Source organism: Myotis daubentonii, chromosome 10 (assembly GCF_963259705.1).
Source record: "Myotis daubentonii chromosome 10, mMyoDau2.1, whole genome shotgun sequence".
NCBI classification, from domain to species: Eukaryota; Metazoa; Chordata; class Mammalia; order Chiroptera; family Vespertilionidae; genus Myotis; species Myotis daubentonii.
In genome coordinates, this window is record NC_081849.1 from 32,911,096 (window position 1) to 32,928,921 (window position 17,826).

The following is a 17,826-nucleotide window of genomic DNA, read 5'->3' on the forward strand; positions in this document are numbered from 1 at the left end:
CGGGGACGAAGCGAACTTCTTTAGTCTCCCAGAATGCCCACTCCGCAATAAGCAGTCTTTTCTTTAAAGAACTGTGGCCGATTTGAGGGAGTTTCCCACCACTGGAGAGATAAACGGGAGAGATGGAGGCTACATTCCTAAATTTATAATAATGCATGCAAACATGCTACATACCACATATATGTATATGTGCATAAATATGGATGTGATTGGGCACATACCTATCTCGACACCATTGACTTGCCTGGTCAAAGAATAAGGCTTAGACATTTCGTGCCTGGGAAATGGTGCAGTTTATCTTTAAGGAGGCTAGAAAAATAAGAGATGAGGCTCACGTTGCACGGATGACATCACTAGCTTAGGGCTGCACGCTCCGTGTTCTCGTCTGTGGGTTTTAGCCAAGGCTGCAGCGCCCGGCGTCCGAGAGAGCGAGCGCAGCAGTGGCTTCCTCCGGCTCCCGCACCCGGGCCAGGCAGTCTCCCCAGCCCTCCGGGCGCAGCCTCCGCTCCCGCTCCCCAGCACTAGCCTAGCCCGCGACGCCCCGGAGCCGCGGCGGCTAGAGGAGGCAGGGAGGGGAAGGCGAGCGACCCAGCCTCCCTCCCCCACCCTCTCCCCATCCACCTCGGCGACCACTGCGCGCAGGGAGCCTGATCGTGGGACGCGGAGGCCAGGACGCTACTCTCCGCACGCTGCCGAGTGAGCCGGCGTCTTGGCCCTGGGTGGGCTGCGTAAAAAATGGTGCAATCTGAGAGCAGCTGACCGTAGTTGGGCAAAGCAGACAACGGTGCGAGAGCGCCGGGCTCAGGTGGCAGGGAAGGGGCGGGTTGTTTTGAAGGGCTGGGCCTCTGTGTTCGGTGCCTGCAGTATTTCCTTTGCACCTGGGCGGCACGTTCCCGGGCTCCACGGGAGCCAGATGAAGTGAGGCGGCGGCGGCGCGGGAGAGGCGGGCCTGGAGGAGGCCGGGCGGACACTCCGAGAAGAAAACGGCGTAGAGGCAGGCGGCATGACGCCCCGGGGACTGGCTGCCTGGCGGGCCGCGAGCCGAAATCGTGTGACCTGTCCATGGTGTTGAAGGCGCCGAGCGCCCAGCTCCGCGCATCCTGTGCCGTGCGCCCTGCCGGGTGCGCTATCCTCGTCCCAGCCTACCCCTTACGCCAGCCAGCAGCCCCCCAGTCGCCGCAAACCCCGGGCCACGGTTCATCGGGTAACGCCGTCCGGCCCGAGGGGAGGCTTGAATGGCTAGGCCAAAGGCAGAACCAGGAGCTCGCTACGAAAGGTCGGCCAAGACCGCGCGCCCACGGGGAGCCCACCTCTGAGCGCAGCGTGCTGGCCAGACAGAGCAAGGGACCTGCTGGTGACCGGAGGACGGAGATTTCTAAAAGACCCGACTCAGAAAAAAACATTTGTTGGCAGACCGAAAGGGGGAGAGTTGCTGAGAGGGAGACATAGGCGACATTCGGGGCCGCCAGCCTAGCATCAAGAGGTTTCCTTCGCGGACCGGCCGCTTCGCGGGGATTCAGTGCATCCTGTCATTGAGTAGCTCCTCCTGACAGCCCGCCCTCACCCCAAGAAAGCTGGGTGAGTGGGCCCCGCCGTCGCCTTCATAGAGAAAACCCAGCAACCCCACTGCAGTCGAGGGCACTTGGTGTTTAGTTTCCGGCCGGAGGGCTGCGGCGCCCGGAGCTGTGTGCGGATTCGGCCGGTTCCGAACACTCGCTGCCTGCGGGGCAGAGAGGGGCGGGGAGGCGGCCTTGCCTTGCTCACTGCCGCCCGAGGCTGCACCTGCCCCGGAGGATGCCCAGGAGCCCGCCAGAGCCCCTCCGGATCAGAACTTTGTAGGCTGCCCGCCCCCACCCCGTACTCCCCGAGCCGCGCGCAGGCAGGCGGGGGGCGACGGGTAGCCGCCGCGAGTCCCCTCCTGTCCCCCTCCCCCCTTTGGCTCGGCCGCCCGCCGCTTTGTTCCGGGCGCGCGGAGGGAAGGCGAAGCTGCGGCGGATCATGCCCATGGTGTAGCCGCGAAGCGGAGGCATGGCTGCCGGAAGGTTACTGCTCTACACGGGCCTCTCGCTAGCGCTCTGCGCCCTCGGCATGCTGGCCGTGGCCATCTGCTCGGACCACTGGTACGAGACGGACGCCAGGAAGCACAGGGACAGGTGCAAGGCCTTCAACACCCGCCGGATCGATCCTGGTTTCATTTACAACAACAACAACAACTTGCCGCTCCGAGCGAGCCGCTCGCGCCTGGACCGCTGGGAGGGCAAACTCCTCCGGGCCCGGAATCGCAGGCAGCTCTTCGCCATGAGCCCCATTGACGAATGCAGCCGGCAGTACAACTCCACCAACATGGGCCTCTGGAGAAAGTGCCACCGGCAGGGCTTCGACCCCGAGATCGCCGCTCTCATTCGGAAAGGTAAGCGCCAGCAGCGAGGCGTGGCGCTGCGGAGAGCCTGGCCCCAGCTAGGCCCGGCAGCCCTCTCCCTCCTAAGACTGGCGGAGGTCTAGTAAGCCTGCTGGGTCCAGGAGGTCAGGTTGTCAGGCTCTCCCAAACCTTGGAGTGGCCACAACTTGCCTCCCAGTGGCTGGTGACAGAGGCTTACCTCTCCCTACTCGCCTCTTGTCTTGCATTTGTTTGTTGAGATTCGCATGGTTCAGGGTAGGATAATGCTGGTTCAGTCTCTTAAAAGGAAGGAAATCTATAATGTGCTGTTAACAGAGGAAGCCCTTTAAGAGTGATATGTTGGGGTAGTCAGACTCCTAGTTTTAATCTTTTTAGATGTTGAACTGATTCATCAAGGGAAAGTGGGGGAAACATCTAAACAGAAGGCCTTACTGATGCCAGGAACGTTTGCTAAGTGCTGTCCTCTACTAGGCATGTTGCAGGCATTGGTCATATAAATATCAACAAATTCCAGCTCCTGCCCTGTGGCAGCAAAGCCCGTTGACCCAGTGGCATCATACCACAATTCTGGATTTCTCCTTTTAAGAAAGGTGGTTGACAAATGACTTGTGTGCGTGCAATATTTAGCGGGTTCTGACAAGCACAAAAAAGTAGTTTTTCAGGTAACAACAAAGTGGGCACTGCAGAGAAAAAAAGAATACCATACCAAAGTGTACCAAAACAGGAAAAAACCTGTATTTACAAACCATAAAAATTTGATAAGTTAGTATGATCACATACATTTTAAAGTCTGCTTTAAAATGAAATTTGTAAATTTTGCATGACATATACTTGGGGACCTTCCTGTTCCATTAACCCACTAAAATATACTTTAAATATATTTTTATTGATTTCGGAGAGGAATGGAGAGGGAGAGGGAGATAGAAAAATCAATGATGAGAGAGAATCATTGATCGGCTGCCTCCTGCATGCCCCACACTGGAGATTGAGCCTGTAACGAAGGCATGTGCCCTTGACCAGAATCAAACCTGGGATCCTTCCGTCCAAAGGCCGACACTCTATCCACTGAGCCAAACTGGCTAGGGCTGGATATATATTAATATTGCTCTTCTGTGGTAGCTATGTCGTGGAAGATGTGGTGTGATCTCAAGAATCTTCTTGTACTCCCTGCTATGTTCCATTCTTTTCAACTATTAAATGGTGGTGGTAAGCTGAAAAGGATGTTGTTTATCAGCAACCTTTGAGGCCAAGATATAAAACAGTTTTTAATGGCATTTAATATTATAATGGAGGTTTGATGCTGTTTTTAAATATAATTTGTGAGAACAGATGTTCTTTAATTTGTAAAAATTTTGAAATGGATGGAAACTGTTAATAGAAATGCCAATTGTTTAAGAATGACAAGCAGTAGGTATGGTCTAGGTGGCCATTCAGACTTAGGTGAGATAAGTCCAGACAGAACCCATCTTAATGCTTGTGTTGTAGGTTCTGTAGAATGACTAGGGATTTTAGCTAATTTGTCTTTGAGTGTGTTAATATTATAAACATCACATCTGTTTCATGTTAGGCACTTTTGAGAACAGGGTGACCCATCTGGAGCTCTACAAGTTTGTAAAGACGTATGGATATTAGAGAATTCCAGAAGAGAGCAAGTCGGGTTTGGATTTTGGGAAAAGAAGAGGAAGCAGAATAGTTTTTGACCATGGGTGATTTCATAGCAGTTTTCAGATTCTCAGATTCATAAAGTGTTGTTTTATCCCTCATTTTCTGCTTTCATTAAAATTGGAATGGCCCTAACCGGTTTGGATCAGTGGATAGAGCGTCGGCCTGCGGACTCAGGGGTCCCAGGTTCGATTCCGGTCAAGGGTATGTACCTTGGTTGCGGGCACATCCCCAGTGGGGAGTGTGCAGGAGGCAGCTGATTGGTGTTTCTCTCTCATCGATGTTTCTGACTCTCTATCCCTCTCCCTTCCTCTCTGTAAAAAATCAATAAAATATATTAAAAAAAAATTGGAATGGTAGGAAGTTAGCCAGAATGTGAGGAAGAATTCATGTTAATAATGACTGGTAAACACTGGTAGGACTTACTGAAGGGCATTCTTGAATTTCCTGCCTCGAACATCTCCCTAAACAAGACGGGTGTCCTTCTATCTGGTATTGGTTAACCCCACTTAAAAAAAGGAGGGTGGCATTCATGGCTTCTGATGGTTGCAATGAGGGCTTTGATTCCCTGTTGCTCTGCTTAGCAATCCAGCTAGAAAGGTTGACTTGGTCTGTGCACCAGAGGGATTGGTTACCATAGTGACATGTTCTTCCGGTGAGCTGGAAACACAGTGACAGGGAAAGGGATAGGGGAGGAATGTACAACATTTTGACTGTGTATTGACTGATTTTTAATTGCAGCAACAGAAAATGGACACGGCACAGCAGGGGGATTGAATGCACTGATACCTAGAGTTGGCAGGGCATTGTATTTCACTCCAACTAATGGACATCCTGTTCCCCATCACCCAAAATATAGCAATCACTGTCAGTGGCAAGCACCCACTCACCATGGCCATTCTGTCCATTTGACATTCTTGTTGGGTATTATTGAGATAGATGGCATGCCAGCGTTACAAATCTTCAGAGGCTTAAGGTCACTATCTTCATTTTTAACCTCAAAACAGAATCTTTGAAAGCCAGATCTTCTATAAGCAGCAACAGAAACATTTTGAAAATAAGTACATCTTTTATTAGTAGAATTCACAAGTTATTCCAATAATATACCGAATGTAATTTCTAGATTTAATCAGTATTCTTCCCAAATGGGCAGGTTTTAGAAGGAATTTTAGAAAAAGAAATGAATATCCCTATATTTAGATCTAGGGCATCTTAGGGAAAGATTTTTATCTCACAGTGTTCATTATCAGCCTCAAAAGATATCTTAGGCCTTTGTCTTTCTTTGAAACATCATGAGAAAATTAGAGATTTATCTAAATGATCATGCAGCCCCTAAGAACTCAGCCATTTGTTAAATTAATGTTAATCACATTAGAAAGTGTTTGTGCATTTCAAAACATAACAAAATCACATAATTAATAAGAAATCAAAAGTTGCCCTAGCCAGTTTTACTCAGTGGATAGAGCATTGGCCCCTGGATTGAAGGGTCCTGGGTTCAATTCTGGTCAAGGGCACATACCTCAGTTGCAGGCTCGATCCCTGGCCCTGGTCAGAGCCTGTGCAGGAGGCAATCAATCTATGTGTCTTTCTCATATAGATGTTTCCCTCTCTCTGTCTCTTCTCCTCCCTTCTACTCTCTAAAAATCAATGGAAAGATATCCTCAGGTGAGGATCAACAACAACAAAAGACAAACAAAAAAGAAGACAAAAGCCAGATGTATATTTGATTTGAAGATGAAGTCCTTTGGACTCATGTTCTTTCTGAAATCCATGTCTACAGTGCCCAGCTGCTGTGACTGTACCCACAAATATACATTTCTGGTCACTGTGTGTTTGTTTGTTTGAGTTATTGAACTGTAAGTTCCTGGAGGGCAGGAAAGATAATCATTTGTAAAATATAGCCACCAGATGGGTGCTACTTGGGAAATATCTTATCCAAATTAGGTTCACAGAAATGTATCTATCAAGTGCTTTTTCTAATTGGAGGAACACTGGTGTGAAATTCAAATAAAGGATTAGTTGGAAAATTGTGATTAGAAAAAACAAAGAACCAGCGTGGCTCTCAGGGCAGGTTAATATTGTAACAGATGCTACATGATTTAACAAGAAAGATTTTTTTGGGAGCAAAAGCTTTGTTAAGGAATAAGGGACACACAATACTTTATTGTGGGAGGGGATAACATATATTATCGAACAGATACAAATCACTCACAATCATTATTTTTACATTAGATTATATTTTAATCATTTCCTTCTTGAAGGTAGGATTGGGTAGAGGGTGTAGCAAGGATAGAGTACCCTTGAATTCCCATATGACTGTGCCCATAATCAGGTCCTCTGTCTTCTTGCTGTTCAACCTTGTCCATGTCTCCCTAGTAAGTCACTGCAAGCACAGGGGGCAGATCAATGACAGGATCAGTTTCTGAAATCCAAGAGACTTCCAGACCTTTAGGAGGAGCAGCTACAGGTAGGATTTTGTTCCAGATTTGTACTGAAACGCTATACTTGAAATAAGTAGACCTTCAATTGAGATTCAAAGAACTTTTTAAAATTATTTGATAACAGGCCTTATAATAGAATTTGACCTACATAGTTTCCATAATTACAGAGTGGTTGTCAATAGCTTGAGACTTATTTTAATAAACTGTTATACATATCCACAAATTAATAGTGTACTCAGCAAATATTTGCTGTGCACATATTATGTGATGGGCACACATCACTAGGATGAAGGAATGAATGAGACTCAGTCTTCAAAATTCCCATAGTCTGTTAGCACCACAGAGAATAAATGACAGCTATGGGATGGAGAGAGCAACAGAAACACTCAGAAAAATAAAGAGAAGGCAGTGATAGATTGTGTCAGCAGTGGGATGAGGTAAGGCGGGAGGTGGGTGAAGCAGAGTTGCCTCAGAGAAATGAAACCTGATCAAGATTTTCATGGAGTTTGGAGGTGGCTGGAGAGGAAGGGCATTTTGGGCAGAGGCCAGAGTATGCCCACCCGTGGGAGTGTGACACGGTAGTTGCTTGGCCTTGTGAGTGTGATTTCTGAGGTGAAGGAGAGGAGCAGACCAGGAGCAGGAGAGCAGGCAAGAGCCCAGTCAAGGAGCTTGTGTACTCAAGTCTCCCGTAGCAGTGCTGCCCCTAGGGTAGCCACGAGCCACATGTGGCTGTTTAAATTTAAAATAATCAAAAGTAAAGAAAATAAAACATTTGCTTCCTTAGTCACATTGGCCACATTAGAAATGCTCAGTGGCCATGTGTGGTTAGCGGCTATGGTATCGGACAGTGCGGCTTAGAGAACCTGCCATCATCGCAGAAAGATCTGTTTTTGAGTGCTACGTGGGGCCTATAGCCTCGGGAAAGGCCAGGCACACACTTTGTTTCAGATGAGCATAACTAAACGGGAGAACTTGGGCTTAAATTTCAATATGTCATTCTGCACTTGTGAAGAAACATTGCTACTTGAATGCTTTGGGGAAGAAGTTTTTAAATTTATGCTATTTCTATATTTTACTAATTTTTCCATCTTTGATTCACAGAATTCTTACATGCTTCTCTTTTTCTATGTCCTATCCCTGTCCCAACTTCATTATAAGTTACTGGAAAAGTTGACTTGGTGGGAAAGATGATTAATAGTAATAATTGCCAGTGTCGATGCCAGGTACTCTTCTAAGAGTTTTACATGTATTAGCTAATTTATCCTTCATAATAATACTCTATTATTATTATTTTATCCCTATTCTATAATTGAGGAAACAGAGGCAGAGAAAGGCCAATGAACTTGCCAAGTCTCATGAAGGTGCTGGATTCAAACTCTGGCTCCAGGTTTGGGAACTCACCCACTGTACTCTGCTGTCACCATAGTCTGATGGGGCAGGGATAGGGTGGAGAAGAGGCTGGCATATTGATCCCCTGAGTTCAAAAAGAAACAGGAAGTCATTTTAGAATCTCCCTGAGGTGAGACCTGTTTGAGAACATCATCTTAGCCTTGAGAAGGAAGGTATTTTCAAGTGGCTTGCATCTCGCTTTGAGACCTGCTGACCAAAGTGCACCTGCCCATCATCACATTATTTTCATATGTTTTTGAGTATTTACTTTGTCCACTGTGGTAGATACTGAGGTTATAGATATGAAGGACATCCTCATTCATTCCACAAATATTTGTTGAAGGCTTTGGGGCTGGGCATTATGGAGAAGCTAACCTTTCAGGGGGTAGAGCCTGACAATAAATAAATATGTGTGGAATAAAAAATAATGTCTAATGAACTAACCAATATATAATAAAAGGTAAGGTAGTGAGTGCCATGAAGTGTCTTTGTCCTTAGGAAGTGCAAAGTGCATGTAAGCCAAGAATTGAATAGTTCCATTAGTTTTGGTTTTATAACATAGGGAGGCTTGACCTGTTCACAGGCAAACACATACAGACACCAACGGTCTTTATATATAGCATGATCCCTGTGCATACCCTATATGTACTCCCAGATGTACACGTCAGTGCACTCTTAGTCACATCGCTCCTCCCCTGTCATGCTGAAAATATAACTCACCAGTGAGTGTTGACAGGGAAGGAGCCCTGTGATTCTATGGGCAAATGATTGGGTGGGAAGAGAGAGAGGGTGGGATAGAGAGATGTGTTTTGAACACCTGCTGTGTGCCGAGCCCTCTGCTAGGTGTTGGAGGAGAAGAAAGAGGCATAATGTGGTTCCTGTCCTGAGGGAACTTACACTCTACCTCATGGTTCCCAAGTGCATTGTCATGACTGGTTGGAGCAGGTTCTTCCTCAGGAGGTCACATCAGTATCAACTGGATGAGGGATCAGCTAGTTAGGGAACTCAGGGGTGAGCTGTTCTTATTGAGTCAACAAAGTCAAAAGCCTTATTTCTGTTCAAGACGGTCAGCTTATCTATTCTTTTACTAGGATAAGAATCAATTTAGAGGATTGATTCGTATATCCCACTTTGGATTGTCAGTTAAAAATATTTTCTCCTTTTCTGCTATTAGTAGGCGATCCTAGGCCTTCAGACAGAATCCTAAACATACTCTGGGTTAGTTTGACCCTTCACACACACACACACACACACACACACACACACACACACACACACACACACACCGCACACCACACACACACACACACACATATGCACAAGCACATGCACACACATACACACAGACATGTCCATATACATCTAGACATTAGACAGTAGTCACAAATGTTCGTTCAGATGCAGATATTTTTATAACTACTTACCCCAAGCAATACACAGAGAAGAGGGACTGCATGCTTGGTGGATGAGTAGACAGAAAATTTGTTCTAACATCTTCATTGGGCAGCTGCTGTTTTTGAGACAATGCATGCATCTTTTTAAAGGACTTCCTTACTTCCTATTCTATATAATAAAAGGCTAATATGCAAATAGAACAGCAGAATAACCGAACAACCGATCTCTATATGTGCTCTGACCACCAGGGGGCCTGCGCGGAACATGGCGGGCGTTGGCCGTGGTGGGATGGTGGAACAGGTGAGTGGGGGTGCCAGACCAAGGCAGGGCACCAGTCACTGTCATTGGGGTGAGCCTCTGGTGGTTACTGAAAATTCTTTGCACCCGCGTGCCGCGATCCCACCCGGCACTCTCACCCGCTGCTGGCGCCGGAGCCACCACTCACACCCACTGCTGGCAACTGGCGCCGGCCGCAATTGCTCGACGCCGTCAGTGGGTGTGAGCGGCCGCTGCTGGCCCTGATCACCCATCAGGGCTTCTCCAATTCCCCCTGCTCCTGAGGGGTGATCAGGGCTGGCAACTGCTGCTTGCATCAGCTGCCTGCACTGGCCCCACTTGCACCTGCAGCTGGCGTTGGGGCCAGGTGGGGTTACAGAGGATGGGCCGAGACCTGCTTCTGTGCCTCGAGGCCTACAGTTCCTTTCAAGGTGCGTGAATTCGTGCACTGGGCTCCTCGTGTAAAATAATGGGTTTGGATGATATAAACTTCAAGCCCTTTCATACTCTAACATTTGATGAGAAAGTTAAATTTAAGTGATAGGAAGTAAATAATAGGTAAATGGTTGAGAGAAGGTGAAAAGAGAAGGAAGGGAGAGTGGGGGAAGGAAAAGAGAGAGCAAGATGGATGGAGACAGAGAAAGGGAGACATCCCTAAAGGGAGCATCCAGCTGCTAGTTTATAATCAGAGGAGGTGGAAAACAAAGCAGCTAATTCCATACCCACACAGAATCATGTAGTAAAAACTCACCTTTTCTCTTTCTAATGATTTTCAATGCCATGTTTCAGATTGGGGTTAAAAATTTAAAAACTGAATGGAGAAAGGTGGCGATGGCTACACACCAGAGTGAATGTATTTAATGCCACTGAACTAGACACTTAAAAATAGTTAAAAATTCATGTTATGTATATTTTACCACAATTAATTAAATTTAAAAAGGAACTTAAAAACTTAATAGAGAAAGGAATTAGATTACTGGTCATTGTGTAGACTACTTCATAGCCAAGGATCTTCATTCAACACATGTATTGAGGACTTATTGTGTGCTAAACACTAGCCCAAGTGTGCTTGGGACAGCAGCTGATTAAACAGACAACATTATTCTTCTCAGAGGGCTTACATTTAAACAGTTTTGAGCATTATATCCTTTTTTGTTTGTTTTTCCAAATAAAACTTTTAAAGAACACCCATATATTAAAAAAGTAATGAATACATTCCTTGGGTCATTTAAAAATTATTGTATGGTGAAGAACACTTTACTGTATTTATTCTAAAAGTGTCTTCTGAGTTCCAACTACATCAGGCCCATTTCTTAGGGTGGAGGACCCTGAATGAAATCCATAGTTCCTGTCCCCAAAGAGCAAAAAAAGGAGGGTGTGTTAAAGGAGAGTAACAAATACCGCCCTGAGGTTGATATGTGGAGAGATTTCGGTGCTGGGGGCCTGAGAGTTCCTGGGTTTTGGAGTGCTTAGGGGAGGCTTTGCAGAACCAGGGATGTTCTCCAAGAGGTTATCTGTGGATTGACAAGGTGAAGAAGCCTCAGCCTTATTTTAAATTTATTAATTTATTTTGATGAGGTAATTATTGTCCACCCACCCTTGTCCCCCAGACTCTTAGAGCCTCTCCCAAGAAGCAGCCTGTACTACCAGAATTTTAGAAATCATTTCAGAGACATTCTATTCAGCAATATTTAAGAATAACACTGAGTATAAATATGTCAAGTAATGAACAGGCGATTCAAGGATGAAAGCTTATTTTTTGTAAATTTATCCACACGGAGATGATGTTTAAAGCCCTGTCCAAAAGTCACTGGGAATCTTTTACAGGTGATGTTTATTCTGAGGGGAAGCTGCTTTTGGCTTTCAAGGAAGTTTCACAGATTTGCTGCTTTTATGGGAGACTGCAGTGTCTGAATTATTTCAATTGATTTTTTTTGGCGTCAAAGTATTTTGCCAAGAAAAGGCAATTTACTTGATATTAGGTCATCTTCATAAAGTTATATCATTTCCTGCGTTTTAAAACGCCCTGCTGTTCTGTATGCCGAACCTCACCCTGTTGGACACTTTATCTGCTCTCGAGCCTCTCATTCAGTTTTGCCCTGAATTTCTCTTCATCTTCCTAATAGCAATTCTGTTTAGACAAACACGAGTCCTATTCCCCAAGGCCCTGGAGTATTTCGCAGACCTGGACATAATAGGGTTGTTTTTACCTTAAAGAAGCTCTCGGCTCATATGCTGCTGTATGTCCGCTAACACAGCACTGGGGTGTAGCTGGCTCCTGTCTCCTGGGGCCAAGGACACATGTACCTTGCAGCCTGGCACTTCTCTTTCTGGCTACGTGCACACGAGTACATGAAACGCATCCGAGCATGTCCATGGCATCACTGTTTGTAACGCAAAATGAGTAAATAAACAAAGTCAATACATGTAAGTGTCCATTAATAGGAAAATTAATATTGTAGAATGGCATAGTCATACAGTGGAAGCTGTTGTAGTGTATGTACAGTAAGTATGATGGCTCTACATGTTTCCAAATGGATAAACATAAAACTTGAGTGAAAAAGCTGGGTGCAGAATGAAATGTAGACTATGATGCCATTTATATAAAGCTTAACAACATTGAATAACATCAGATATTGTTTATGGAAACATATTTGCATTGTATTTATGGAGAATATGCCTGGGACCGATAAACACAACATGAAGGATGATGTTTACCTTTCTCAAGACAGGGAAAGAGATGGAATTGGGAAGGTGTTTTAAAATCATCTGCGATATTTTATTTCCTAGAAAAACAAACAGATCTGGAGCAAGTGGGGCATCCACATGCTTGCACACTCCAGCTGTGTGGAAAGTTGCTACAATTCTGACAAGAGTTAACATTTTATTCAGACTGTACCATTCAGTGTACAGGAGACAGGTTATTTAAGGAACATTCTTGGAAAACTTTGTCTTTGAGGCTATCTGAGACTGACTTTGTAAGTAGTAGTAAGAGGCATTTAGAGAAGAGGGAAATCAGGTAACCCCTAACCAACAGTTTTTACTAACAGTAGCTCATGTCAAGGGTTTAGAAAGAATAAAATGAAGTTTTATTATCTTCTGATGTGGGATAAGTAGAAGAAATTAGGGCTTTAAACTGATTTATTTCTGAGATAGAGACGAATGTACGAATCATTAACCCCTCCCACCCCCCCACCCCCCCACCCCCCAATTTGTAAATGTCCCGCAGCTCATGGCAAAACCAAGAGTTCCAGCCCTAGCCCGTTTGGCTTAGTGGACAGAGTGTTGGCCTGTGGACTGAAGGGTCCTGGGTTTGATGCTGATCAAGGGCACATACCTGGGTTGCAGGCTCAATCCCTGGCCCTGGTTGGAGCATTTTCCAGAGGCAACCAATCAATATGTCTCTCTCACATCAGTGTTTCTCTCTCTCTGTCTCGACCCCTCCTTTCCACTCTCTCTAAAAATCAATGGAAAAATATCCTCGGGTGAGGATTAACAAAACAAAAAAAAAGAAAAAGAAAAAGAAAAAGAAAAAAGAAGCTACAAATGAATGCATAAATAAAAGGAATATCAAATCAATCTCTTTCTTCCTCCCTCTGTCTATAAATAAATAAATAAATATTCAATATCAGGTTAAATACAAAACAAAATAAAAAGAAACAACCCCCCCCCCCCCAATTGAGCTTTAAATAGATAAGGCACAGGGACAGGGAGAGAGTGGGACAAGCCAGAGACGAGCACCAACATCTGGGAAGGCATTTGAGCCCCAGGGAAGAACTCACGTGGACTAAGAAAGAAAAAGCACTAAGAATTAAGAAAAAGAGTTAAGAAGGAGTCAGAATTGTACTTTACTTTTTCAGCAGTTTTCATATCACTTTTGAAACAGAGAGTGTTAGTTGGTGGAACTTGAAGTCGTTTTATGATTGATGAATAGGGTACAGAGTCTTTATTCTTAGAATTGTGAGGGTGACTTCAGCCAAGAGCCTCACTCCTAGGATAGGGATATGTTCTCCCTCTACTTATACCAGCTAGAGCTGGAACAGAAAAGTCCGGCCAGCATGTCGGCAAGGGCTCCATTTATACCTGATAGTGCTTTAAAACACCCAGGCTGGGTCTACAGTTACTGGGGATCATGAAAGTCCCCAGGGATCTCAGGGGTGTTCAGGCAGGATAACTTCCATGCTCCAGCTTCTGTGACCACAGGGTTGACGAGCCGCTCAGATGCAGCTCCAGGCAGCTCCAGGCAGCTCCAGGCAGCTCCAGGCAGCCCTGCATCAGAAGGTCCCAGGTGGGTGAGCTGCTTTATTCATCATGCTCTGTGGGGAGGTAGACTCAGGTGGCACGTCTGCACTTCCTTCAGTGAATGACCTTCCACTTTGGGGAAGGCTGGCCTCTGTGTCTCCAGCCTCTCCCTCCTTCTCCCTCCTCCCTGACTATGTCAACACAAAGGACACAGAAGGCAATGCTGCTTAGCCCAGGTTCTTTCCAGGGGTGGCCCTTCTCCTGGTCTGGCTTTCTTCTCTTCCTCGCCTGCATCTCCAGGGCACTTTCAGGCTACTGCCACCCAGTGTCCTCCCCTGTCCCCAGGCTGGGACTGCTCCTTCTCCTTGACAACTTTGCCTTCTTGCCCTGGCTGGTCTGGCTCAGTTGTTAGAGTGTCAGCCTGTGGACTGAAGGGTCGCGGGTTCAATCATGGGTTCAATCTCTGTCAAGGGCACGTACCTCGGTTGCGGGCATGATCTCCAGTCCTGGTCGGGTTGGGGCGCATGCAGTAGGCAACCAGTCGATGTGTCTCTTTCACATCTCTCTCTCTCTCTCTCTCTCTCTCTCGCTCTCTCTCTCTCTCTCTCTTTCCTTTCTCCCTCCCTCTCCACTCCCTTCCACCCTGTCAATGAAAAAAATATCCTCCAGTGAGGATTAAAAAAAAAACAAAGAAAAAAAGAAAACTTTGCCTTCCCTAGCTTTGGAGACACCATTCTCTCCTGGGTATGCTTCTGTTTCTGTCCTTACTCCTTTCCTTCACTGGCTCTTCTTTCTCAACCCACGGTGTTCTCCAGGAATCCACCTCTTTTCCTCACCCTTCACACACTCATTGATCAAACTCATTCACATCTAGAACCATTTTCACCCCTTGACGCTCATGACCTGTTGCACTGAAACTCTCTCGCTCAGACTTTCCCCCCAGATATCTCACCTACTGGATATCTCCACTTGGATGTTCCATGGGTCCAAAAGAACATATTTTCTGCCTCCCCTCTCCCCCCCAGTCATTTCTCCTTCATCTTCCTTCGTCTTGGGGAATGACATCGCTGCCTCTCTACTTGCCCAAACCAGACACTTGAGCATCATCCTTAGGGCTCTCTTCCTCCCTGCCCTACTCACCCAGGCGGGAACAAGTCACCTTTACTCCTCATTCTGTTATGTTCATCACCCCATCCAACTTGAATGCTGCTGCCAGGCCCTCACCACTGTGCTCCTGTGGCACTCTCTGGTTTCCCCATTCCCTAATCTCATCTCTTGTCAGTGCTTTCTGTTCAGAGTGATTATTTCTAAATGTAAATCTAAGCATGTTATCACTTCACTCAAAATTTGCCAGTGGCTCCATCAGTCAGAATAAGGTCCACCATCCTCACTTTGGTACGTAAGTCCTCACAGCTCCTACAATGCCCTCTCATTTGTCCATCTCATCCTTTTGCATACTTTTCTTTACCAGCATATCCTCCTCCAGGCCCAGTGAAGGTCTTCTGGGTCCACAAACAGGTTAAGCTGTTTTATGCCTTGGGAGTCTTTATTTATGAAGCTTCTTCCTTTGCCTGGAAATCCCTTGTTAGTGCTTGTCCCTCCCGCACCCCAAGTCTGCTTGCCTAACACCTGTTTATTTTTAAGGAATCAGTTTCAGGCCCCTCCTCCTAGTCTTGCTTGGTGTTCTCTCACCCCATCTCTCAGGCTGCATTGCCTTTTTCCTCCTAAGCTCTCTGTCACTCACCAAACACGCCCCCTTCCTAGCACCAGTGACATTTTGTTTCTCCATATGTTCCCCTTCGTTTTGAAACTGTTTTTGAACTATTTCTTATTCATCTTTATATTTGCAGCGTTTTGCATAATGCATGGGCCATAATAGGTATTTAATACTTATTTGTTGAATGAATGAAAGTTTACTTCAGTTAATGCAGTCGATCTGGAAATGTTATTTAACAAAGAGCCATGATTTCATTGGACTAGGGAGACTCACTATTAACAAGAAACCTGCTGTGAATTGTTCTGTAATGCATGTGATAAACTTCAATTTATTTCCTTTGTTAAGGTTTGTATTTTTCTAAAGCACCCATATTTCTGATTCACAAGAGGAGAATTTCAAATGGGGACTATTCCATTTTACCTGGATTAGGCCTCTTCATTATGATCTTGCCCACTTTTCTCTCCTCTTCATGCCTTTCCTAGGCTGGTCTTCCCATTCACAGTACATTGGATAAAGAGAAGGCTACCTACATTTCTTGTTCCTACCGTGCATAAAATTTTCCAAATTTACTGTTGGGTCTGGCATATTTGACCGTTCCTTCAGGAACTCTCTCGAAGTTTTAAATTTTTTTTCAACAGGAATGTCTTCAGGCTATCCCCATGAAGCCTCCCTCCCAACTGTTTATTTAGGGCAGCTTCCTCAAATCTCTTCCGATGGTGATTTTGGTCGGATAATGAATGAAAAACAGAGACTGGGCCTTCTGTGACTGCCTCCTCTCTGGTTCATGCCTCATTTCACTCTTCATGACTTTCAAGAGAGCTGGGTCAATGATGTCGGATAAACATGGCATATCTGGCCCCATAGTGATTGGTGAACAGCATTGTTCACAAAAGTCATTCGTCCCCCACAGGGGGCTTGAGGACAGAAAGGCATCGGGGTCAGTCACCACATCTCTGCTTGTGAAGACCACCAAGTCCAGTTCAACGATGGATGAAAGCGATGCTCAGTCTTCAGGGTCCCACAGAGAAGTGGAGTCTCTTCCAAAATGACAGTGACTGTTATTCAGACTGGGTCATTTCACAGTGAAGGTTTTAAGGAATTTTCCTGTAGCCACAGGACCTGCTAAGGGAGAAATCCAGGGCCATCTCATTCGATAAATAGAGTAATTCTTTAGGTTTCAGTAGATAAATATAGATGCAGCTGCATTGCTTGGTTCTCTGAGCCAGGTTGAATAAGTGATCATATCAAGGAAACATTATCTATGACCACCGTAACTCCAGGACTTATACTAGCTAAGTCTGTGCTGGGTTTGAGCTAGAATACTGATTTTCCCTACCTTCTGCTCAAGTTGTATAAAGTGCTACAGACCAAATTCAGAGTGTAATTCAGTAGTAACCATTGAGTAGGAATCCCAACTGGTGTTTTATTTTTAAATATATATTTTTATTTATTTCAGAGAGTAAGGGAGAGGGAAAGAGAGATAGAAACATCAATGACGAGAGAGAAACATTGATCAGCTGCCCTCCTGCATGCCCCACACTAGGGACTGAGCACACACCTCGGGCATGTGCCCCGACAGGGAATTGAACCGTGACCTCCTGGTTCATAGGTTGAAGCTCAACAATGGTGCCATGCCAGCCAGGCTAAACTGGCACTTTAAAGAGCTGGCTTTAGTTGTAAAGTAATTATGAAAAGTATGATGAGTTATATAGTAATGTGAGTCCCCTAAAATGGTGGGTAACCCTTACCCTAGAAAACCTTTCTTTCTCATATATGTTTATTTTAAAATCTATAGGAACCCAGAAGGTTAGTTCAAACTGGAAGGTGGCATTTCATCTCTTTGGGTGAGCAGAGTCGCTAACAGTTCTAAGAGGGACTTTTATGCTTCTGTGCCAGTAGCATGCCTGTATCAGCTTTTGTTACACATATCTGTAGAGGTGTGGTGGCTGGCTGGGCGCTTGTGGATCAATAAGCTGCTAAAAAGGGAGATGCATCAGAGGCCATAATGGCTTCTCTGCAGAAGATAGATCGTCTCCAGGTAGTGAATGCATTTAGGAGCAACAACACGATGATATCCCTGCATTGAGGTCCTTAATATTTAGAAGAAAGAAATGGACTCTCTAAAGGTGGTGAGTCCTACAATAAAGACTTTAACAGGCTAAAGCACACAGTCCAGGGGGTTTTGTGTCCACTGTTAGAGCTGAATTCAAAACAAAATCAGTTTGTTTTAATGGAAGAATTCTCAGATGGAGAAATACAAAATTAATTTCTTTGGCCTCAAACTCTACTGGATTATAGTTGTTCTT

The 17,826-nt window shown here is 45.4% G+C and overlaps 1 protein-coding gene across 1 annotated transcript in view; it reads left to right on the forward strand.

The window, feature by feature from the left end:
- Positions 1-401: 401 nt before the first annotated feature.
- The window catches only part of TMEM178B (transmembrane protein 178B), a 354,516-nt gene continuing 337,091 nt past the window's right edge, over positions 402-17,826 (forward strand). Inside the window, exon 1 of the mRNA XM_059711995.1 lies at positions 402-2,410. Within this exon, the coding sequence (XP_059567978.1) occupies positions 2,029-2,410 (382 nt within the window). The 5' untranslated portion in view covers positions 402-2,028. The remainder of the gene's footprint in view (positions 2,411-17,826) is intronic.